This window comes from Peromyscus californicus, unplaced genomic scaffold, assembly GCF_007827085.1.
Source record: "Peromyscus californicus insignis strain IS unplaced genomic scaffold, ASM782708v3 Scaffold_4__1_contigs__length_199733344, whole genome shotgun sequence".
Classification (NCBI taxonomy): domain Eukaryota; kingdom Metazoa; phylum Chordata; class Mammalia; order Rodentia; family Cricetidae; genus Peromyscus; species Peromyscus californicus.
This window is the reverse complement of record NW_026294562.1, coordinates 16443684-16467639: the sequence shown is the minus strand read 5'-3', so window position 1 is coordinate 16467639 and position 23956 is coordinate 16443684. Positions and strand designations below refer to the sequence as shown.

The window sequence follows — 23956 nt, the reverse complement described above, 5'->3', positions numbered from 1 at the left end:
AAAAAAAACCAAGAACAAAGGTTCCAACATCAATGAGGCTAAAGTCTGGAAATATATAGATGTATATATGCATATATACATTATATATACTTATATAATGCACATATTTATATGTATATATTTGCTTCTGTTTTCCAAATCCATATTCATGTTGGATTAGAATGGTAAATGATTCTGTCTTTCTCTCCATTTTCCAGAACTGGAATAAAATACATTTTATGGCAAAAGAAAAAAAAAAAGACAACTTGCTTGGCACACAGAGTCTTCAGACAGCACCCCATCTTTCTGGGTGTCCTCTCAGGTCATGGGAGAAGATTCTCGTAGGGGCTAAGGTCAGATGGATTTCCAACCTGAGTCTTGGGTATGTGTCAAGCATGGCCATACTTGAAAAGACACTTTCTTGAGAGTTTAAAGGGCTGTAGGAATGTCATCTGGACTGTGTGGCATTTGTGGGGTGGGAGGGGACAAGAAGCAAGACAGCAGTGCATAGCCGTTGTGTTTTATTGGAACTGGTGTCTTATTTTACAAAATATGTAGAAGAGCCCAAAATGCAAAGCAGTCAACAGTGTCTGACGGGATGGGGGGCTCTGTGCGGGCCCTTCCCCTCAGACCCTAGCTGACTGGGAAGGGAGCGGAATGAGACAAGCAGGTGTATCAGGAGGGGGCAGCATGGCAGAATGCTGACAATAAGGTCGGACCTGAATCCTATGGTCCCCGCCCTCTAGGGGAGCTCAGGGGCATCTCTGGGTAGACTAAATAGAGGGAGAGGGGACAGACCCTAGAGCATCCTAGGGCATTGTGGAGGGTTGGGCAATGATCCCAATGAATGGCCCCATACTGGGTTCATATGGAGTGCCTGCCTGTGTCCTCTTATTCCTCTAAGGCAGCCACTGGAGGAGTGGTAAGACTCAAGTTCAGGAAAAGCCCTGACTCACTCCATGCCTCCAAATCTAGAGGCCATGGAAAATTGAAACTGAAGCCATCGAAACAGGTGACAGGCAGGAGGGCAGGATGGGACTTTGAAAGGCATCATCCAGGACACCTCCCACTCATTTTCCCCTGGCCACCACTCCCACCACACAAGCAAGAAGGATGGAGAGGATCCGGGGATGAACCAGCTATCTGGATCCCAGGCTCTCCTAAGACACTGAGAAGTGTATAGTACATTTCTGGGACATTGCTAAGGACATAAGGCCTTCTGGGAAGTCAAGGAACTCATGTTCTGCTGGCCCCGGACAGCAGACCCATAGAACTTGGCAGTGGCAGCCCAGCCTGGGCTCTCATCATCTGCCCAGGCTTTCTGTTTTCCACTCCAACCAATGCCGAGGCCCTAACCACTGGCTCAAGGCCAAGATTCTCTACTTTCTTGTCCCCCTCCTGCAGGCTCCTCAAAGGCTATGCTCAAAAGCCAGCCAGGGACGTGGACAGAGCATATTCTCTGAGAAAGGAATCTTAGAGGGGAGTCTATGAGACCAGGGATGGGGAAAGCACCATAGCAGGAGACATTCTGTCTAATGTGGTTTCTAGAGTGCGGTTGGGAGGTGAGGAACCACTCAGTCCCTACACCAGGGGTGTCCTCAGCACTGGTGTCAGGCGAGAAGGGATGAGAGCTGCTGGGAGCTGGGGACCCCCCCACCAGACACACTTTGTCTCCTCCTGACACCCAGCTCCAGGGATCTGGACTACTGAAGGCCCAGGACCTGGAATCCCTACAGCCCCCAGGGTACAGGGAGGGCGAGGACAGACCTGGGGAGAGGACGGGTAGGTTCACCTGAACTAGGGCTAGAGCATGGTCACCCCCACTAACCCTCTCCCTGGGTGGGGGCTAGATGACATTATCGAAGAGCTGCATGGACCTCATGATGTTCTCGTCCTGTGGTCGTGGTACATGACGTGAGGGAGGCAGATTAGAGGGAAAGAAAAAAAAAAGCTTGTCAGAGAGACACCGAGAAAGACATTTAACAGAGACGGGTACACTCAGAGGCAGAGAAGGGTACATGGGGGACCTGGGGTGGGGAAGGAGTAAGTCCCCCTTGGTCATGAAAGAACCGACTGGGGGTAGGGGGTGACATAGTGTTGAGAGGAGCCTTTTCCCATGTCACTGCTTTAGGCCTTAGAGTTCAGAGCAGGGAATGGAGAGAGTGGGGCCATACCTTTTGACAAGACTCAATGAATTCCTCAATGGTCACCACACCATCCTTGTTCCTGTCCATCTTCTGCAAGAGGGTAGCCAAGCAGGGAGAACAAGGGGGCAAAGGGAGAGAGACTTAGAGAAGAGACTTGGGGGGCCCTGCCTGCCCTCCACTCCAGGGCCCCCAGCCCACCCAGACCCCGGGCACCTGGAAGAAGCTCTCCACATGCTCTCTTGGGGCCTCCTCCCGGAGGGCAGGGTATGTGTACTTGCCCATCATGTCATAGATAGACTTCATGATGTCAAGCATTTCCTGTTAAACCAAATGAGAAGATTTCTCCTAAGAGCCTCCAGCCTCCAAACCCAGGGGCCTAGGGCCAAGGCCAGACCTCCCCCCTTTCTGGTGACACAGATGGACGCTGTTTATCAGATCCCTTTGGACCATCACCACCCGGCACCCTACACACCGCCCCTCTTGCCGTCCAGTGGCCCTGCACCTCCTTGGTGATACAGCCATCCTTGTTGAGGTCATATAAGTTGAAGGCCCAGTTCAGTCTATCGTCTATGGTTCCCCGAAGAATCACCGATAAACCAGCCACAAAGTCCTGGAAAGGAGTGGGGGGTGGTCTTTGCCAACCCATTCTTTGGGTTTGGCATGGGAATCTCGGACCCCCTGAAGCCCAAAGAAACAGGCTTGTTCGACTCATCTCTCCTAGCTCACCTCAAAACTGACAGAGCCATCATGGTTGGTGTCAAAGGCATTGAAGAGAAAAGTAGCGTAGGTGCTGGAATCTGTGGGTGAGCGTGGGGCGTGAACTTGGCCTTCAGGCAGGGGCACCTGCTTTTCTGCAGCTTGCCCAGTTCCCCCACCCCTATTACCTCGGCATTCCCAGCCCTCCAGAACCCTCTTCCCACCTCAGCCTAGAGACAACTGTCTGTTCTGGGCAGCGTCTCCTCACCTCCTTGGGGAAAGAACTGAGAGTAAATCTGCTTGAAGTTCTCCTCATTGACAATTCCGCTGGGACATTCCTGGACAGGGACAACCAGGCTGAGCAGAGACACAAACCCCACTTCCTTCCCATTCACCACCCTCAGGCCAGAGACTCCTCTGTGGAATCATCTTGCCTCTGTAGAACTTACCACAGAGTTCTGGTAACGACTGGCAAGGAGACTTCTTCCCCGGTGTACAAACAAACACCTACTAAGTCACAAGTCCAGCCCGCCACCCCCAAGGGTCCTGAACCTCAGGCTACAAGTTGGGCCTGGGGGCCCCATCTCCCTCTTCAAAGCACCCAGGCCATACTCTCCAGGCCAGGCAACTGCATGTCAGCCAGGCCTCTCTGGTGCAGCCCTTGCCCAGTTGGCTATGCCCTCCACTCACGTTCTTGAAGCCTCGGTACAGGACCTGCAACTCTTTGCGTGTGAACTTGGTTTGTTCCTGCAGCTGCTCCAGACCCTCAGGCCGGTGAGACACCGTGGACAGTTCAAACTCATCCTCCACGCTGTCTGCGGGGAGTGGTAGGGGATAACTTTGCCTCAGGCCAGGCCCTTGAGATGAGTTGGGTAATCTTCAAAGTAATTAACCCATCCCCCCTCCTCTCTGTCCGTCCTATCTTCCACTCCGGAGGCCTGCTTGTCGGACTCAGAGCCGACAAAGACAGTGGTCAGCATCGAGGTCTGTTGGGGCTAAGGCCATGCCTGGCTCCAGAGCCAGAGGTCCCGACTCAGCACTGGACCCTGGCCCTAGGTGGGGAACAGCCCCTTGTCACAACTTCTTAGAAAGGGGATAGAATGGGGCTCAGGAGCTCCTGAAGGCTGAAGCGAAGGGGTCTTTCTTGACCAACTCGGATCAGCCCAGCCCCAGCCTGGGAGAGCCCACATCCAACCCAATCAAGCCCCTCGCGCCATCCCAGCCATGCCTGAGCCATGCCCCACCCAGCTCCAGCCAATCTTTGTTCAGACCCCCACCTTGACGCCACCCTCAGTCCCACCCCAGCTCCCAACGGCCAGCCCCCAGGCAAGTACCCCCATCCCGCCCCAACCAGGAGAGTAAGTCACCTGGGTCCAGCGGGCGGGGTCTGTGGGGGCGGAGGGAGGCTGGGGCAGCTAACGCTGAAGGGAGTGAAGTGTCACCAAGAAGACCAAACCCTGTAGACACTCCCCTGCCCCACACTCACAGGGAATCTCCCAGACTTGAGTGTTTCAACACACGAACCCCAGGCCCACAACATAGGCACATACACAGTGAGCACAGACATCCATGACGTGGACTCCTCACAAGCAGCCCCCTTCTTGGATTAACTCTCGGGGTGGCACCATCAGAGTGAAGCAACATTAGGGGCTCAAACAGCTACAGACCCGGCCTTTATAGCTTGCAGATTCAGTATGATTTTATAAGGTGGGCCAGGCTCAGCGGAAGAAATGGAGCATGCAGACAAAAGGAGACCAGTCAATCGGTGGCCACTCAATTGAGGAACAGGCTGGAACAGAAAAACCTCAGCATCCTGACATCTGGGAAGGTGGACTCTATCCTCTATACCTGGTACCTTGGATGACACACATTCCAAGGTCTGAGACTGCAGGGAAGCCGCAGAGTTGCAGACCAATCTAGCTGGCTAAGCCACCCCGCCATGGGCCACCCTGGTCATGCTTACTCAGGCTTTAGGCCTAAAACACAGCGCGCGCCCTGGTCCACCATTTTGCAGACCAGGGTTGCCCAAGGCACTCATCATTTGGCCATACATTCCAGTGTGTAGCTACAGCCCTCACATCCAGACCCAGGCAGTTCCTACCCCACCTCCCACCACACTTGTCACACACACACACACACACACACACACACACACACACACACACACACTCACACACATCTCACCCCCCAGAAGCATAGGAGAGGCACTTGCTTTCACTGACTGAGGGCAGGGCTTGGGGCCCGCAGCACGGCAGCAGCTTGAGGAACCGCTGCTTCAGGGCTTTTTTAGTGGGCCCTGGAGGGTGGCCTGGGAAGAGAGAAGACCCCAGGAAGGCACATTAACTCCCGCTGCCCCTCTGGTCCATTTTCCTGTCCACCGCTCCCCCACCAATCACAGATCCACGCTGGCTGGGGTGGGGGTGGGAAATGAATGGGGGCAGTGTAGACGGGCAGGGTGGCTGGGGCCAGGTTGCCTATTGGGTCTCATAGGCACGGAATGTCAACTGGGGCCAGGCTTGGTCACTTTGTATGATGAGAAATGGCTGGCAAGAGTGAGCGGCCTCCACGTCTGCTAACTGCAACCCAACTCCTCAGGGTAATGTCTAATCAAAGGGATTACCTGAATAGGAATCAGTCTCCTCTCTCTCTCTCTCTCTCTCCTCACACACACACAACACACACACACACACACACACACACAGGCATGTTGTAATTTAGAATGGCAAGTGACATATGGATGACAGCAACACTAATGGCCTAGGCATGTTCCAACCACATACACAAACATACGCTTTGACCTAACATTCTAATATACACAAATATGACCAAAGTAAAACATGATTACACATATGGAGACCCATATATATAGATCATCTCATGCACAGCATGATCAAACCACATAAAATATACAAGGACCCTCAGACATCATAACACTATGTATTAAGGATCTCAAGACAGGGTCTGGAGAGATGGCTCAATGGTTAAGAGCATTGGCTCCTCTTCCAGAGGTCCTGAGTTCAATTCCTAGCAACCACATGGTGGCTCACAGCCATCTATAATGAGATCTGGTGCCCTCTTCTGGTGTGCAGGTATACATGCAGGTAGGACACTATATACATAATAAATAAATCTTAAAAAAAAATCTCAAGACACACACCAAAGTTATTATGACATATCCATGACATTGTAACCTAAATCTGTTCTGTGAAGGTCAATATCCATTGTTAACTTGACTGGATTTATTAACTTGACTGGATTTAGAATCACCTAGGAAGCTGGGCAGTGGTGGCGCACGCCTTTAATCCCAGCACTGGGAGGCAGAGGCAGGTGGATCTCTGAGTTTGAGACCAGCCTGGTCTATAGAGCGAGTTCCAGGACAGCCAGGGCTACACAGAGAAACCCTGTCTCGAAAAACCAAACATACACACAATCCACCAACAAAAGAATCACCTAGGAGACACACCTCTGGACATTTAATTGAGAGGGAAGACCCACCCTGAATGTGGGTGGCACCATCCCATGGGCTAGGGTTCTAGACTGAATAAATGGGGGGAACTGGCCTGAGTGCCAGTAAGAATTTCTCTATGCTTCCTGACTATGAAGACAGACTTACTCTAACTCTGATTCTGCATCTTCCTGACACGATGCACAAGAGCTATAAACTGTCTGCCAATATAAACCTTTACGTTGATTGATCTTGCCAGTTCTTTTATCACAGCCAGAAGTAACAGACATGGAGAACTGGTACCAGGAGTGGGGTTGTGGCTGCCATAAATCTGACTGGGTAGTTTGTAGGCCCTTAGAACTGGCTTATGGGAGGAATAGAAAGTTTGAAGCCATGGGACAGAGAAGGCCTAAGACACTATAAGCAGAGACTGTAGAAGACAAGAATGCCACTAGAGATGTGGACAGTAGGACTCAAGATATAGTTCAGGGCAGAGTACTTGCCCTTGAGAGGATGTTACACAAGCCTGTGAAGGTGAAGCTAAGCTGCATTTGGAACCTTCAGGATGTTGGAGATGCCAGGCCTATGGGAAAGCTATCAAGAGAAGCTGCAGGCATTAAATAGAGCAGCTCACGAGAGATGCTCTGTGTGCTACAAGTTACAATGAGAAGGGACCACATAAGACTTATTTGTAGCCGGGCGGCGGCGGCGGCGGCGGCGGCGGCGGCGGCGGCGGCGGCGGCGGCGCACGCACGCCTTTAATCCCAGCACTCTGGAGGCAGAGCCAGGAGGATCTCTGTGAGTTCGAGGCCAGCCTGGTCTACAGAGCGAGATCCAGGACAGACACAAAACCCTGTCTCGAAAAACAAACAAACAAACAAACAAAACAAAACAAAACAAAAGACTTATTTGTGCCCAGATGATGCCACCAAGACCACCATGGCACTGCAGAGCTCAGTGTTTGTCTTGCTGGGTTTGCTTTGGTCCAACCTATGCTTGCCCTGCCCTTATTCCTTTTTTTTTTTTAAAAACCATAGGGAACAGCATCTACTACATTTTTTAAAAAGATTTATTTATTTATTATATATACAGCATGTATGACTACAGGCCAGAAGAGGGCACCAGATCCCATTACAGATGGTTGTGACCCACCATGTGGTTGCTGGGAACTGAACTCAGGGCCTCTGGAAGAGCAGCCAGTGCTGTTAACCTCTGAGCCATCTCTCCAGCCCCCTTATTCCTTTTTTAAAATGAGAATAATTGCTCTGTACCATTGTGTGGTGGAATCATATAACTTCTTTTTACTTTACAGTTAAAAGGTTACAGTTAAGCGATTGCCCTGAGTCTCAAACTTTGCAAATTTGAACAATTTTAGAACTACTAATATTCTGGGAAATCATGGGCCAAGGAAAAGGTTCACTGGGTAAAAGCATTAGCCAGGAAAGCCTGATGACCTGAGTTCAATCTCTAGAACCCAGGTAAAAAGTGGAATGTGGTGGCACACTGTTCTAAGGGCCACCAAACACCTAGAGCCCAGCACAGCAGAAACCAGAGAAACTCTCACTCAATGGAAAGTGAGAATGGACTCCTGAAGGGTGACCTCTGACCTCCACATCATACACATACACATACAAAAAAATGGGGGGATTTATACAGATAAACACATTTTGCATTATGAAATAACCATGAGCCTTTGAAGACCAGGGATGGGATGTCATGGTTCAGTGTGATGTATTTGAGTGTTGAGTTGACAAAGGGTAGACTTGTGATGACTGGGTTTAGAATCACCTAGGAGACACATCTGTGTCTCTCTGTGATGGTTTGAATGAATATGGCCTCCATAGGCTCCTATGTTTGCATACTTGGCTCCTAATTAGTGGAACTGTTTGGGAAGGATTAGGAGGTGTGGCCTTGTTAGAGGAGATGTGACACTGGATGTGTGGGCTTGGCCGTTTCAAAAGCCCACACTAGGTCTAGTTGCTCTCTCTCTCTCTTTCTCTGCCCACTTTCTCTCTGCCTGCTGCCTGTGGATCAGGATGTAGAGCTCTCAGCTACTGCTCCATTGCCATGCCTGTCTGCTTCTCACCATGATCATGGACCAACCCTCTAAAGCTGTAGGCAAGCCCCCAGTTAAATGCTTTCTTGCCTTGCATGGTGTCTCTTCACAGTGAAAGGACAGTTACTATCTCTGAGGATGTTTCTAGATTGGTTTAACTGAGGAGGGAATTCCCACCATGAATGTGGGCGGTCATATCACACAGGCTAGGAACATAGACTGCATAAAAAGGAAGAAAGGAGAAATTGAGCTGGAATCAACATTTATTTCTTCGTTTCTCTCTGTCTCTTCCTTCCTTCCTTCCTTCCTCCCTCCCTCCCTCCCTCCCTCCCTCCTTCCTTCCTTCCTTCCTTCCTTCTTCCTTCCTTCCTTCTTCCTTCCTTCCTTCCTTCCAGTTTTGTTGTTCAAGACAGAGTTTCTCTGTGTAGTCTTCTTGCCTGCCCTAGAACTCACTCTGTAGACCAGGCTGTCCTTGAAATCACAGAGATCCTCCTGCCTCGGCCTCTTGAGTGCTGGGATTAAAGCATGCACCACCACCTTCCTGCTTATTTCTGTTTTCTGACTGTGGACACAATGTGACCAGCAGCCTCAAGTTCCTGCTGCCACAGCTAAAGACAGCTCACCACCATGCCTTCCCACTGTGGTGCACTATACGTTCAACCGTGTCTCCCCCACTGTGGTAAACTACACGTTCAACCACGTCTCCTCCACTGTGGTAAGCTATATGTTCAACCACGTCTCCTCCACTGTGGTAAACTACACGTCCAACCACGTCTCCTCCACTGTGGTAAACTACACGTTCAACCACGTCTCCTCCACTGTGGTAAACTACACGTTCAACCACGTCTCCTCCACTGTGGTAAACTACACGTCCAACCACGTCTCCTCCACTGTGGTAAACTACACGTTCAACCACGTCTCCTCCACTGTGGTAAACTACACGTTCAAACCGTGTCTCCCCCACTGTGTGAACTATACGTTCAAATTGTAAGCCAAAACCCATCCTTTTTGACTGAAGTTTATCAGGGAATTTGCCACAGCGATGAGAAAAGTGACTAATACAGTCCCATGGCACCCACATACCTATGGCTGTACTTCATCCACAGAGGCGTACTGTGTCCTGGGCACATCCACTTTTTCTCTTGAAATTCCTTATACTCCATAGCACCCTCAATCTTCCCTCAGAGGAACTTGGTTCCTTGTTCCTATTAGCTAGCCCATCTATGCCGAAAGCTGGCCTTTCTGAGTCCTTCACTGGATGACCAGCTCTTTGAAACACGAGCAGAGCAGACTCTGACGCAGTAACATATCACAGAAAGCCAGGTGTGAAGGTTCATGCCTATAATGCCGGCACTTGGGAGGTGGAGGCAGGAGGATCATGGGCTCCAGGCTAGCCCATTGATTATGCCTCCTCGTTTCTACATGTGTCCTTCACTGTAACTGAGCCCCAGGGGACCCTTAACCCCATTATTCGTGTCTCTCAGCTGCACACACCTACAGACAACAGGGCTAGTCCCACTGGATCTGACACACTGACTAGGGCTGACTTCATTCCTAGTGGGCCATCTTCCTTTAGCTACGGTACTCTGTCTCAGCCCTCCACGCCACACTGTCCTCCCAAGCCAGGCTCCACCCACAGGACCATCTGCCCCCAACGGGGTGGCTATATAAGGTTACAGCCTTCTCCCCTCGAAGGCATCCTATCTAACCCCTGGAGCTACTGAGAGGTGGGAAGGAGGCAAGGGGCCAGGCGAGGATCGATGGTGGCCTGGCCCCTGGCCCAGGCCTCCATTAGCCTGGACTCTGGTTTCCCGAAGCCGGATTATACCCAGGGCCTCTGACGGTGCTGTCAGTCACCCAGGCAGTAGCTGGCTCTTCTGCTCCCCCCACCTTCTCTGCTCCCCCCACCTTCTCTGCTCCCCCACCTTCTCTGCTCCCCCACCTTCTCTGCTCCCCCATGTGCCCTGCATGCAGGGACTAAGGTGGAAGAGAGAAGTTGCTGCCGTCGCATCCCCTCCGCTACTGGGTTTTCCAGATGGGCCTTGCTCACCACCCCAGTCTAAAGGTAATGGAGAGAGGCAATGACCTCAGCCCAGCCTCCTCCGTAAGTCCACGGCTAATTCAGTGACTACAGCAAGAGGGGAGGGGTACTCTTACTGAACCCCACGAGAGGCAATTCCTAGACCTTCTTCTTGTCTCCCGCTTCCTTAACATCTTTCCAGTTCTCCCAGGTGTCTACCCTACAGCCTCCTCACCACTTCCCTGCCTGCCTCTAACAGTGAGTGATGGTGTGCCACTGAGTTACAAGGAGCTTGCTGTGAAGGGGAGGGGGCGGGCAAAACTCCAGTGGGTGGAGCATATGTGCTTCCCTGGGCGTCACCAAGTCACCAGTGCTATTCTCCTAGTATGGAACTTCCAGGAGTCTGGGAGGTGAAGGGCTTGGATGGCCACAGTCTGAGCCACTCTTGATCCCCAGGCTGGAGGGAGCCACAGTTGTCTTGGTCACAATGTTCCCACTTGTGGGCCCCTGAATGCACTCTCACGATAAGCCTCAGTCTGGTGCTGTATGTCCCCAGGGAACACTGGGAACAGTTATACATTCAACCTACTACCCAAAGAGGCTTGGCCATGGATGGCCTGGGAACAGTCACATCCACTATCTCACAAAGTCACAAGTCATGTCACTCTGACACATGCAATCACATGTCTGTCACATATACAAGCTTACACACTTTGTCTTCTCTTACACATGAACACAGAGTGACACCCCATGTCTCCCACACTGAATTCACACACACCACAGAAAAACTCTACTTGTGAGTACCCATGTCTCCCACACTGAATTCACACACACCACAGAAAAACTCTACTTGTGAGTACCCATGTCTCCCACACTGAATTCACACACACCACAGAAAAACTCTACTTGTGAGTACCCATGTCTCCCACACTGAATTCACACACACCACAGAAAAACTCTACTTGTGAGTACCCATGTCTCCCACACTGAATTCACACACACCACAGAAAAATTCTACTTGTGAGTTCCCAGACCTGGAGTCACACACCTTTAGAGTCATTGTGGGACTCTGGCTCCAGAAGGGACTTACCCTGGTGTTATCTTGGGCTTCCTTCTTTACTCTGGACACTGGATGCCCACCTCCAGACTGCTCCTGGCATGCCCCAGGTTCTTCTCACGGCCTCTCCATACCCTCCCCCGACCTTTCACACTGCACTCTTCACCGCTGGAGACATGTCTCCTCCCTCAGACCAACTCCCTGGAGACGCCCTGATTATCTCCCAAAAATCCTCTTCGCAGGAGACCCTGGCACTTGTAGACAGCCCTCACTCCCCTGCTCACCCCTGCCCCCACGCATGAAGATAGCACAACCCGACCCCCAAAGGGCAGCTCAGACGTGCCCAGCTACCTGGGTTACCTTCCAAGGTGACTGGCTCAAAGAGACCAAACTGCTCCAGGACCTTGACAAAAAGAACCAGGACCACCAGCACAGCCACCATCTCCAGCCCTTCCAGGGTCATGGCCGTCCTGGGGCATGGCCCCCACCTACTGATGTTCGGACACAAGGCTGCCCCACATCACCTCCCCTCAGACTCCCTGCCTGAGTAAGACTGAGTAAGAGCGCCCTGCAGCCTCCTGCCCTGGGTCTCCTCCCTTCCCCTCTCCCCGCCTCTGCCCCCACACCTCCCAGCCACAGCCTCCGCCTTTCCCTCTTGAGGCCACCTCAGCCTTTGGACCGGCACTTCCTCCTCAGGATCTTTTGGTATGAGGGAGATGGGCTTAGAAGGAGGCAGTGATCTGCCCCAGTTCTTGAGGAGGGCATCCCCAGACACTCTGTGGTCACTCTGTGACACGGGAAGGGGACAGTGAGAGGAGCTGTGCTTAGAAGGCAGGTAGCAGGGTAGGATTTGTGTGAGAAACTATGATCTGCCCCCCGGGTGAGTAATGGATGGGTAAGAATACGTTACAGAGTTCTGCGTGACTTACCGTGTGTGTATTCCTGGGCTTGTCAGTATGGGAATAGCTATGTCCCCTTCTTTATGTGTGTCTGTGTGATTGTGCACCTCTCACAACGGTGTGTTCGGGAGTATGATTGGCTTGGTGTCTATGGAATGTAAGTGTCACTATATGTGGGGATTTCTGAGTGTATGGGGCAAGGCGTGTGTTTCAGGAGGCTTGCAGGCTGTGGCTCCGAAGGCATGGATGAGCTGCATAATTGGGAAGTGGGTCTACGGCTGTATTAATATATTGATAGAGGATTGTGTGAGAACATAAGGGGAGACAAATGACCTCTCCTGCTGTCAGAAGGACACTATCAGCATCGATCGATCGCGGTTGTCATGGAGACCAGGGGGCAGGAAGCACTCTCTTCCCACAGGCCACAGGCAGTGAAACTGAGGCCCAAGGGAGGGAGGATTAGGTAGGAAAAAGGCCACTGGCCCCTTCATGACCCTCCAGGAAGGGAACTTACTGAGGCTGCCTTTGGGACTCAGAGAACTAAAGCTCCTGAGGGAAGGTGGGGAGGGCTGTTTTTTTCTCCTTCAGGCTAAAGCCTCACCCTGGATATGCCGAAGCCTGGTTCCTCCTTGGGGAGGAGCTCAGGATAGGAGGCAAATGTGAACTCCCATGGTACCCTCCTCTAGAGTCTTTCCCCTTCCTGGTATGGGGCAGTGAGTGGGGGTGGGGAGGCCTTCAGAGCCTGTAAACCATAAGACAAAAGCCCTCTGAGTTAACACTGTTACCGTGGCACAGCAATGAGCACTCAATGTTTACTAGATGATGCATTATAGTTTACTGATGCTATGAAACGGAGCTTTCTCCTGAAATCTATGAAGGCAGATTTCAGGAGAAGACAGGTGGAGAAGTCAGAGCCAGAGGAAGCATACCTCCAACCTCAGTGCCTCGGTTTCAACCCAGTCTGACTCTGGGCCTATCCCCTGTGGCTCGCTTCTTGGAAAGCTCTCGCTTTTGTCGGGATGGCCCACTCGGCAGCTCCAGGATTAGTGAGTCTCAGCTGGGCGGGAAGCAGTCCCTTTGTGCCAGATGAGGGTTCAACTGCAGTTCTCCATAGCTACCACTGGGGGTCAGTGTCTGCCTCATACCCTATCTTACCCCATGTGTTCACCAACGTTCCGACTGCCCTGGAAGGTTGGGGGGGGGGGGATAGTAATACCTGCTGTGTCTCAGTCGCCTGTTGCCCACCTCCCCTATGTAGGTGGCAAGAAGCGAGTCAACTCACAAGTTGGCTGCAGTTTCTCATGCCTTAGAAGTTACTGCTTTACAGATGAAGACAGTGGACTACATGCCACCCCTGGCATTTAATGCCCTTTTTACCACCATCAAGAGAGCCCCTTGTTTCAGCCAATTGGGCTGCTTCACTGTCCCACAAACAGTGCTACCCGTATGACCATGGACTGTTCCCTTTCTAAGCCCGTGAAGCTTTCTTTTTCACTCTCCTAGAGATCTCACCCACCCTTTCCAGGCAGCTTCACCCTCTTCAGAGCCTTCAGTCCCCAGCTGCCCAGTTGAGCTCCATCCAATTCCTTGAGCTGGGCTGCGGTAGCACACGCCGGTAATCCCAGCATTTGGGAAGTGGATGCAGGAGGATTAGGCATTCAAGGCCAGCCTTGAGTTTGACTACACAGGGAGTTTGAGGCCAGTCTGGGCTACCTGAAATCCTGTTTCAAAAAAGCAGAACAAAACAAAACAAAAAACCCAATACCCTGTCGAATCCACAAGACGCAGCACCTAACTCCATACTGTTAATAACATAAACAGACTATAGAGGTGGTAGGTACCATGGGCCAAGGTGTCAACTACCTGGGTTCAAATCAGTTTGCAACTTGCACTTAACTGGGTGGATCCCCCTTTACATTAAAATAGTATTCTTCACAGGAAGATGAGGCAAGTGTCATGGCCTTCCTGTAGAGGTCAGAAGACTACTAGCAGGAGTTGGTTCTCTCTTCCCTGGTCCCAGGGATGGAATGCAGAGCACAAGGCTGGGTGGCAAGCGCCTTCCTGGCTGAACCATTTCACAGCTCCTTGAAGAGTCCTTGTTTTGGCTTGTTTTTGACTGTATTATTTCATTTGTGTGGGGGTGCTTTGCCTGCCTGCATGCTCATTGTTTCGGCGTGTAAGTTTTCACGTTTAGAGTTCGATTTTGTGCAGGGAGATAGATACGTGTCTGATTTCATTGTCATGATTTATTTAGGCCGTTCGCCAGTTGAGACAGAGACAGACTTTTTGTTTTTCAGTCGAGACAGGGGTTCTCTGTATAGCTCTGGTTGTCCTAGGACTTGCTCTCTAAACCAGGCTGGCCTCGAACTCACAGAGATCCACCTGCCTCTGCCTCCCAAGTGCTGGGATTAAAGGCATGCACCACCACTGCCTTGATAAGATCTTAACATGTGTATGTTTCAGGCTTTCATCTCACAAAGTTTTTGGTGGGAATGAATGAACTGAAACATGAAATGCCATTGGACAATTTAATCACCGCTAAATAAGCATGACCACTGTTAATAACAACATTCCTTCCATAGTTCCACGGCACTGAGCAGTTCACCAGGCATTTTCATATTTATTACTACAGTTATTTTTACTTTTTTTTTTTCAGATAGGGTCTTTCTCTCGTTTAGATTTGTTTTCTGTGTATGAGTGTTTTGCCTGCATGTACATATGTGCAGCACATGCATGCTTGGTGCCTGTAGAGGTCTAAGAAGAGGTCAGATCCCCTGGAACTGGAGTTGTATGACCTCTACAGGGCAAATAGTTCTAGTCAGGCCATTAAATGAGTTACATAGCAAAAGCTTTCTAACTGGGAGGTCAGGGGGAATCCAGTCTAAGCTGGTTTTGTGGTGCTGAGGATCAACTCCAGGGCTTGTTCATGTTAGATAATAGTTCTGCTATTGAGGGGCTGGAGAGAAGTCTCAGCAGTTAAGAGCACTTACTGCTCTTCCAGACAACCTGGAAGTTCCTTCACCCCACAGCTCACCACTTCCTGTAACTCTAGCTCCAGGAAACTTGGCGCCCTCTTCTGGCCTCTGAGGGCACCTGCACAAACATTACATACAGCCATCCATTAAAAAAAAAATAGTTCTACCATTGAGCTACATCCCTAACCTTTGGGGTGCTTGTTGGTTGGTTGGTTTGTTTTTTAAAGCTATATCTTTTTTTTGGAATAAAAAGATGTATTTACTACTGATTCATTTCTCCATAGTCTTAGAATCCTACCTATATTTCACCTTGGGAATGTTCTTTTCTGTAAAGCTATATCTTGAGTCTAGGGACTTGCTACATAGCTCAGGCTAGCCCAGGTTCTCCTGCTTTACCTCTTTTTTTTTTTTTTAAGATTTATTTATTTATTATATATACAGTGTTCTGTCTGCATGTATCCCTGCAGGCCAGAAGAGGGCACCAGATTTCATTACAGATGGTTGTGAGCCACCATGTGGTTACTGGGAATTGAACTCAGGACCTTTGGAAGAGCAAGCAGTTCTCTTAGCCGCTGAGCCATCTCTCTAGCCCCCTGCTTTACCTCTTATGTGTTAGAATTACATGTTCCACTGAACACCCATGCCTGTAATACCAGCACTCAGCAGGCTGAGGCAGGCAGATCTTGGACTCTGACGCCAGTCTGTACTACATAGTCAGTTCCAGGCCACCCAGCCAAGGCTACACAGTGAGAACTCATCTCAACAAAACAAAACAAAATGCTGACTCAAACATCTACCTTAACAAAAGGATCAGCATTGGTGAGCCCACTAGTTATGAATATACATTACTTCATGTCACCTCCATGATAAACCTGAGAGGAAGTGAGGTTCATCAAGTGATTATTTTTTCCCCAAGAAGTAATTAATATCCTGGTAAAGAATGACTTCGGCTAAAGCCTGCCATGTACCAGCTCTCTCAGTCACCCCGTCAATGGGAGTGCTGAGAAGACAGTTCACGTTGGGAGAGCTCTGGGTGACACAATTTCAAAGGCTGGACTCTAGGAATACTAAGCAGACTATCTGGATTGAAAGGCAGCAGAGCAGTGCCCTGCTTCCTGCTGTTGGAGAGACAGGCAGACCGACAATCTTGCATCCAACTGTCCTGATCACAGTGTCTTCCTTTCTCCTTCCAGCTCTCAGAGACCTTGACCCAGCCAGGCTTCTGGTGAAGGGTCTGCAGGAAGGGAGAGAACAAGCTCTTCCCCAGGGTGGGCCATCCCCCTACAAAGACTTCTCAAGTCTTAGAACTGAATGAGACTGAGCTAGACCTGACTTTGCTATTCCACTGGCTTTACCTCATCATCCACTTTTGTGGTGCTGGGGATCAAACTCGGGTCTATGGCCTGTGAGGTGAGCACAGGACGTGTGAGCCACAACCCCGTTCCCACAGTGAAAGCTTTTTTTTCCTTTCTTTTCTCTCTTTCTTTCCTTTCTTCTTTCTTTCTTTCTTTTCTTTTTTTAAAAAAGACAGTCTTACTATGTAGCCTCAGCTGTCCTGGAACTTACTATATAAATCAGGACTCAGAACTCATAGAGATCCTCCAGCCTCTGCCTCCCAAGTGCTGGGATTAGAGGTGTGCGCCGCCATCCCCTGTTGTTGTTCTTCTTTGTGGTTTTTCAACACAGGGTTTCTCTGTGTAACCCCGGCTATCCTGGAACTAGCTCTGTAAACCAGGTTGGCCTTGAACTCACAGAGATCTACTTGCCTCTGCCTCCCAAGTGCTGGGACTAAAGGCGAGCGCCCCCCCCCCCCCAATTTCAGAGTGAAATCTTAATGGAATCACTTTAGGCAAAGTGAGAACTCAAGACTAAAGTGTTAGGGGACTGGGTTGGTCCTTCCCAGACATCTCAAATCTCACCACAGATATACTGCTATCATTCAGTCATTACTTTCCATGGTTCAAGTCTGGAAAAATACTGCCTTGTGGAGGAACCCACACCCTCTGCCATCTGCTCTCCACTGTCACTCTGTCACTGAAGACCCCCAAAAGCCCTTCTCTCAGCTACTTCCATTCCATCCCCAGCTAATCAAAAAAGAAAAAAAATACTGCAGCCCCCAGCTGCATCAGGTGATTAATGACCTCCCTAGGCGGTGGGGCTATTTTGGGTCCTGGAAGTCATGCCTGCAGTGATTGAGAGCTGGCCCCGCCTGGCTCCAGCCATCTGTCACTGGAGACAAGCCCAAGCAGGGGGCTTCAGGGGATACATGCTCCCCAAGAGACTTGCAAGCATGGCTCTCACTTGGCCCCAACTCTCTTCCCAAAGGTACATGGCAAAAAATGGTCTCAGGCCCTGACTGTACTCCAGGGTCTCCAGTAGAACCTCATGTACGGAAGCAAGGAACTACAGATCCCGGAATGCCACGGGCCAGGTTGTGTCAGTTTCCTTGAGGCCAGATGAGAAAGAATTCCAGGTTCTGTGGGCCCAGGCAGCCCTAAGGAAACCTAAGTGGAGGTGTGCACAAATCTCAACAGCACTACATAAAACCCACAACTTACGCATCATAAATCCCACAAACTTCATGCCAAGGCACAACTTCATGAAAGCCTTATCAGTTTACTGACTCAGGGTTCTCAAACCCAACTCCAAAGCACATAACCCTGGCAACCCCAGGGGGCGCAGTCCCAGAATGCATGGCATGGCCTTTGGAGACACGCAACTTGGTAGGTAATACACAACTCCATTAACACAGACCCCCAGAGACAAAGCAGTGACTATCTGTGCCACCCGGTTCCATCCGTCTGGTCAGGCATGAACTCACCAGGGAGCTCAGCTTGCTCTAGCTTCATTTTTCCCCCTTTATTATTATTTTTTGACACTGACAGGTTATTGTAAGACACCCCACAAAACCCAAGTAATGGAATACAGGGCTGTTTCTTTCCCCAGCTCAGTGGCGAGCTTCCTCCCATCCCTGCGCCCTGCCCTTTGGAGTCTCTTCACCCTTCAGTGAGCAGCCCTATCCTCTCCAATGCTGTGAGCCACGATGCCTCTTCCTTTTATCTTATCCTGCTGTTTCGTGAGTGATCCTTACCCCCTGCTTTACTCTGTCAGAGATCTCGTCCTTACCCCGATTATGTGCGAGCCCCTGTTCCTTCGGATCCCCGAGAGGAGCCCTTCTCTCCACCTCTGTAAGACTCCAATCCCGAGCCACTCATTTTTAGAGGGGTCCTGCCCCTCCCTTCCCTTCCTCATACCTGGCGACAGCGACCCAGTCACCAGCTGGTAGAGGGATCGAGCTGCCTGGCCCAGCGGGCTCCGGCACCTGCGGGGGCAGCGGTTCATGGCCTGGCTCGGAGCGCTTTGCCCAAGCTCCGCCCCCGAGGGCCCGGGCTGAGGGGCGGTGCCGCCCCCTTCGGAGTGGGCGGTGCGAGAGGGCGAGACTGGCAGGCGGCGAGTCTCAGACCCGCAGCCTCTCCTCTTTCTGCAGGTTGCTGGCCTCACAAGGGTACCTTGACCAGGTCAGCATAAGCCCTCTGCACCCACCCCCCGAAGCTCTTAGGGAAGGGGGCGTGGCAGGGGGCAGGGCGTTCTCTCCTCACCGCTTTCTCTCCGAACGTCTTCTGGATTTCTGGTAAGGAAAACAGGTACACACGAATTTTGAAAGAAAAGCTGGATGACTGAATGATGTTTATTTCAGATTAGGTCTTGTCTGGCACTTGCTACATGGTTCAGGCTGGCCTCGAACTCGTGGCAACTCTGTTCCGTCTTCTCAAGTGCTGGGATTACAGGGGTGAACCACTACACCAGGCAGATCTTATTTATCGTTTACTGCTCCATTTCAACCCCTCTTCTGGCTGTGTCTCCCACCCCCACCTCCCATATTAGCACAGGGACGCTACAGGGGTGAGAGGACATAGTTGTCATGGCAACTCTCCACACTTGCTGGGCCAATGGGAGAGGAAGCAGGAGGGAGCAGCAGGGACAGTGTATTAGCGTGGGGAAGAGGCGGCAGGGCTGTGTGCCTAGTGCTGCCTCCCGGCTCCACAGCCCTTTCAGAACTGTGTCTGGATCTGTCTTCCGAGTCTTCCTCCTGAAAACTCGACCACCATAGGCTGGCTCCCAGGCAGATGCAACAAGTGAAAGCCCCTCAGCCGCCGGTCTCCGTCTAAACCCCTTTCTAGGACTTATCGCGGTCGTTAAAGCCCTAGGTACATCCCTCCAGCACTAACACTTCCGACTCCCGGGAAGGCCACAGGAGATGTATGGTCCAGTTCTGTCCGCGGTGTGTGGGAGGGGTAGGGAGGGAGCCTACACTTAAGGAGACAGTTATCCCCAAACGCCACACTCCGTCAACTTGACCCCGTGGGTAACAGTGCCCCCAGGAATCAGCTTCGTACAGAGGGCTCTTCAGCCACACGGGGGCGCGCCACACCCAGGAACGATACTTCATCGCCAAAGGAACAAGACTCCGGAGATCCCGGACCCAGGCCCTGGGGCTGGCCAGTCCGGACCCAACGCTCTGCTCAGTGTAACGACCCTTTCTCTGCCTCTTTTCAGATGGGGGCGCTGCTGAGCGCGGGTGGGAGCCTTTCCCCACTGTGCTGCACTGCCAAGCCGCCCCACCGGGCAAGTAAGACAGGAAGAACGGGGAAGGAGGAGCTCTCGGATCACATCCTACCTTACCCCAACTAAAAAGCTATCTTTCCCAACTTGTTTGGGGCTCAGGGCAAAATTGGGACAGTCAGGGCGTATCTGAGATGCTCTGAGGCATAACTTCAAGGCCACTTCGCTGCCAGCCTGATGAACCAAGATGACAGAGACCTCTGCCTCTGCCTCCACCCCAAATCAACTGAGGAATCCTGCCTGCACAGGGAAGGGGAGGGCTGGAGCACACTTCAGCACCGTGGACAACGACTCCCCTTTGGGATCCAATCAGCGGCTCCAGTCACAAGATAAGCCCCTCTTTACAAATGAGAGGTCCTGGTAGTCTTTTTTCCTACTTCTCAAGTCACGTGTGGAGCTATCTACAGCGAGGATGCTGATGCTCGATTATGATTATACGTGCTGGACCTTATTTCCTTTGGGAGGCTGTCAGCAGCCAGGAGGATGTATACAGTAGAATTCCCTATTTTACAGGTAAGGAACATGAGGCTGGAACACTACAAGTCACATAATCGGCATCCTTCCATCCCGACTGTGATGAAGTAGTGTACTTTCAAACAGAAGTGCCTCTCCAGCCTTGCCAAATCCTGCCACACTACTGAATCAGATCATATAACAGGAAAGCAGGACACACACTGGGATTCTAGTACGTTGGGAGGCTGGGGCAGGAGAGCTTGAAGTTTGGGGCCAGCCTGAGCTACATAGTGAATTCAAGGCCAGGACTCTGTAGCAAAACACCATCTCACAATAAATTAATTAAAATAAACCAATCAAGTAGCCTAGCAAGGAGGCGATCATGTCACTGAAGAGGAGAATCAGGGTAGGAGGCAAACGGACTGAGCATATGAATCAGGGCTCCGGGGCTCTTACTACTTCCAAGGACCCTAAGTTGCTAGTGGGTACAGCGTAGAACTGGATAGCAGGGGCTCTGGGGTCCTCATGGTGAACATTCTTCCTTCTGGGGGCCTTGACATTGCAACTAGTGTCTCCCCAGAGTCAGTTAGAGGCAGAGACCTACTCCCAAAATGTGATATCCTGGTCCCCTTCCCTGCTGCCCAGGTCTAACCCTACTCCATCAAGGAAGAGCAAAGTTTATGGTCTTCCCCACCTGCCCGGCTTTGTTTCAGCCTCAGGAGGGACAGCCTCCTCCTACTCTTGGTTGGAGCTCTTCGGGAGACTGCACCATGAGACACACAAAGCACATGTATGTGGAAACATACAAAGATAACAAAGTCGTTCACATAAACACAGGTAACCTACCAAACTCAGGACTCTACCAGGACATAGATGCACCTGATCTCACAGACCCTCCAAAAGTGGGCAGCAAAGTGATTTGGGGTGGGGGGGCCTGAGGGCAGCCGAATGCACTTCACAGGCCCGTAACTTCTACCCCTGGCACTGGAGGAAAGCGAGGAAAACGAGGTTTGGGTGAGGTTCAAAAAGGAACGTTGGGGATAAGGGAGCTTTGTGTGTCCAGTGTCTGAGTGATTCTGGGTAGGAACTAACCCAGCACCAACCAAGGCTCTCTACAGGGGTCAGGTGCTGGAACCGTAAGGTGCTTCTGCAAGCCAGGCTGTTAGGTCCTTAGGGCCCCTTGTTGTGTCCTTGATATGTGCAGAAAAATGGAGGGAGCTAGTGTGGGACACTAAAGACCCTCACCAACACCCGGGAGACAGGCAACGAGGACAGAAATGCCATTAACACTCACCGAGCATGGGAGTAGACAGCACCAAATGCTAAAACAACCCACAGCCCCACAACCACAACCACACTTTTAGTGAACGTTCATCCCAGAAGTCTTATAAAGAGACACACCGACATAAAGTGACACCCTGATGCACTCTGGTAGTTACATGCCACTTCATACAGACTCATTCAAAGCACAAAGTTGAACATGCAACAGACACACGGTCAAAACTTCACGAGTGCAGCCAGGGTCCTACGCAACCACACTCAAACAGCTGGCAAGACCAGGAAATCGCACTGCCTCATGGAATCACACTCACCCGAGCTGTCACCCAAGCTCAGGGCACATGGCAACTAGCTGTGGGAGGCGCACATATACATACACAGACACACAGGAATGGCAGGTGCTCACGCACGTAACACCTCCCACTCCAGACACACTCCTAGCCTGGTGTCACGCACGCCTACACCTGCTGCCTCTCCACACCTGCCTCACCTGCTCTTCCCCCCCCCCCCCCCCCCGCCAGGGGAGCCTAAGCTTTGAATGCCAGGTCTTGCCGCCCAGACCAGCCTGGAAGGTGCACGTGAACGGGGCAGAGTGTGGGTAGGGGCCCAGCCAGGGTCAGAGAGGCGGAAGGGTCTGGGGGGATGGAGTCCGCCCACCCGCCCGGGACCCCTGAGCCACCGACTCACCCGTAAGCTGGTCGTAGGAGCCGTCCAGATCTCGGGATTCGGACAAACTCTCCTTTCGGCCTTGGCCCCGCATGGCCCCCGGCGCCCCGCTCCCGCCTGGGCCGTGGGAGGGGGCGCCGGGTGGCCGGGATAGGGCGCTCACACGGCGCCCCCTGGCGGCGCAGCGACCTGCCGGGGCTGGGGGCCCGGAGCAGGGGCGGACAGGGCTTTTGTCCGGGAACTCACAGGGTTTTCGGGCCCACCCCGGGGTCCTGGGGCAGGAGCCGGAGGCTTGGGCAGCAAGATAGCGTGGAGCGGGAGGCAGAGTGGAGCTGAGAGCCGAGCCGGAGCCCAGCCGCCTCTCCTCCGCCCCCTCCCCGCGGCTGTCACCGCCGCCTCCCCCCTTAGGAGCTGCCGGGATTGGCTCCCCCTACCCCCGCCCCCCACCCTCGGCAGCTCGGAGGAGGCACCCGGTGAAAGGGTGAACTGGAAAGTGCCGGGAGGGAGACGAGCTCTCCAGCTACACCACCCACTGAACTGCGGGGCTTGGCGAAGAGGGGGCCAGAAAGGCCCCACTGTGAGGAGTCCCCGCCCCCAATTCTCGGGCACCCCTTCCCCCCAGTCAGTCGGTCCTGCTCAGCAGGGCCAGAGCCTAGGGGGTATGTCTGAGTGACTCCCTTGTTCCCTCTTGTCTTCACGTCAGCCTTATTTTCTCAGTTGTTCCTCGGCCGCGTTGTGTGTTCCCAACCAGCTGCCACCCTCCTCTTGCGTTCCGGGGATGCGAAGCCAGCCTGGCCTCTGGACACAGGCTCACCGGGGGCATCGGGCACATTTGTCTCTCTCAAGTTCCAGCAGGGGCCTCACTTTCTGAATGCCCTCTTCCCTGATCTGATGACCCCCACCCCCCCCACCCCCAGCCAACCGGGAAGGTAAAGAGAGAGGCTAACCGGGTCAGTTTCTCCAGTCTTCACCGCTCCAGCCTGCCTTTTTCTCTCAACTTTCCTGCCTCTTTCTCTAGCCCCCTGCTGTCCTAGGCTTTTTGTTTTCCAGCAGATTTCAGGAGCTTCTGAAAGGTTTGGGTACCCAGGTGAGGCCACAGAGGAGAAAGGAGATGTCTCACTCATGAAGCCACCTCCTTTTCTGAGGGCAGGCCAGCGCTGCACAGGCCCCTTCCATCTCATGCGCCTCATCCAGGAATGGCCTGCTGAGACCAAAGCCTCAGCTAAAGTACCTCAATACGTTGAGTCTTTTCGATCAGATTTACTTTCCAAACCCTTGAGTCAGTGAACTGTGGTGGGCATTCCTGTACGAAGCAGCTGCTGTAAGGAGGCCTGCCTTTGGGAGGAACACTCTCAGAAACCTTCAGAGAGCCGTCAAGAGGACCAGCCATGTTAGGAGGAGATGCGGACCCCGGGTTGAAGGTCTTAGGTGGACACAAAGGTTCTTAAAATGGGGAGAGACAGGGCAGGCAAGGAACGCTTTCTTAGGGCTCCTCGTCCCAGACCGGCCCTTGTCCCTCTATAGGAAAGGCTGGCAGAAACCCAAAGGCACCCAAGAGACCGGTCCCTAATACTACTCTCTCCTTCACCCAGAGGTGAAGGCGGCCATAGTTCTCTGAACCCAGCTGGTCTCCGTCAGGTCCAGGAGACTCAGAGTGGGCAA

General features: G+C 52.0%; 1 protein-coding gene and 1 long non-coding RNA gene across 8 annotated transcripts; one reads left to right on the top strand and one right to left on the bottom strand.

Annotated features, from left to right (window-relative positions):
• Positions 1-483: 483 nt before the first annotated feature.
• On the bottom strand, positions 484-22665 carry Kcnip2 (potassium voltage-gated channel interacting protein 2). Of its 7 annotated transcripts, none has more exons than XM_052711926.1 (10): positions 22316-22665; positions 5035-5130; positions 4190-4243; positions 3513-3637; positions 3091-3160; positions 2853-2923; positions 2599-2736; positions 2340-2444; positions 2154-2216; positions 484-1873 (listed from the first exon to the last, which is right to left on the bottom strand). In XM_052711926.1, the coding sequence occupies exons 1-10, from the start codon at positions 22386-22388 to the stop codon at positions 1826-1828; spliced, it is 843 nt and encodes a 280-aa protein (XP_052567886.1). In that variant the 5' UTR covers positions 22389-22665; the 3' UTR covers positions 484-1825. The 7 variants fall into 7 exon arrangements, with proteins under 7 accessions (XP_052567886.1, XP_052567887.1, XP_052567890.1 ...); XM_052711927.1 differs by having other exon boundaries at positions 2629-2736; positions 22316-22663; XM_052711930.1 differs by lacking the exon at positions 22316-22665 and having other exon boundaries at positions 5007-5129.
• LOC128093967 (uncharacterized) lies at positions 18783-20326 on the top strand. Its single transcript, XR_008212811.1, has 2 exons — positions 18783-18905; positions 19832-20326. It is a non-coding gene; the product is annotated as an uncharacterized LOC128093967 (long non-coding RNA).
• Positions 22666-23956: the final 1291 nt, after the last annotated feature.

Excerpts from the sequence above, each read along its gene's own strand:
- Kcnip2 (XM_052711926.1), bottom strand. The coding sequence starts at position 22,388 with ATGCGGGGCCAAGGCCGAAAGGAGAGTTTGTCCGAATCCCGAGATCTG. Across the intron at positions 5,131-22,315 it reads CTCCTACGACCAGCTTACGG|GCCACCCTCCAGGGCCCACT; the intron begins GTGAGTCGGTGG and ends CTCTCTTCCCAG. Across the intron at positions 4,244-5,034 it reads CCTGCCCTCAGTCAGTGAAA|CGTTAGCTGCCCCAGCCTCC; the intron begins GCAAGTGCCTCT and ends CACTCCCTTCAG.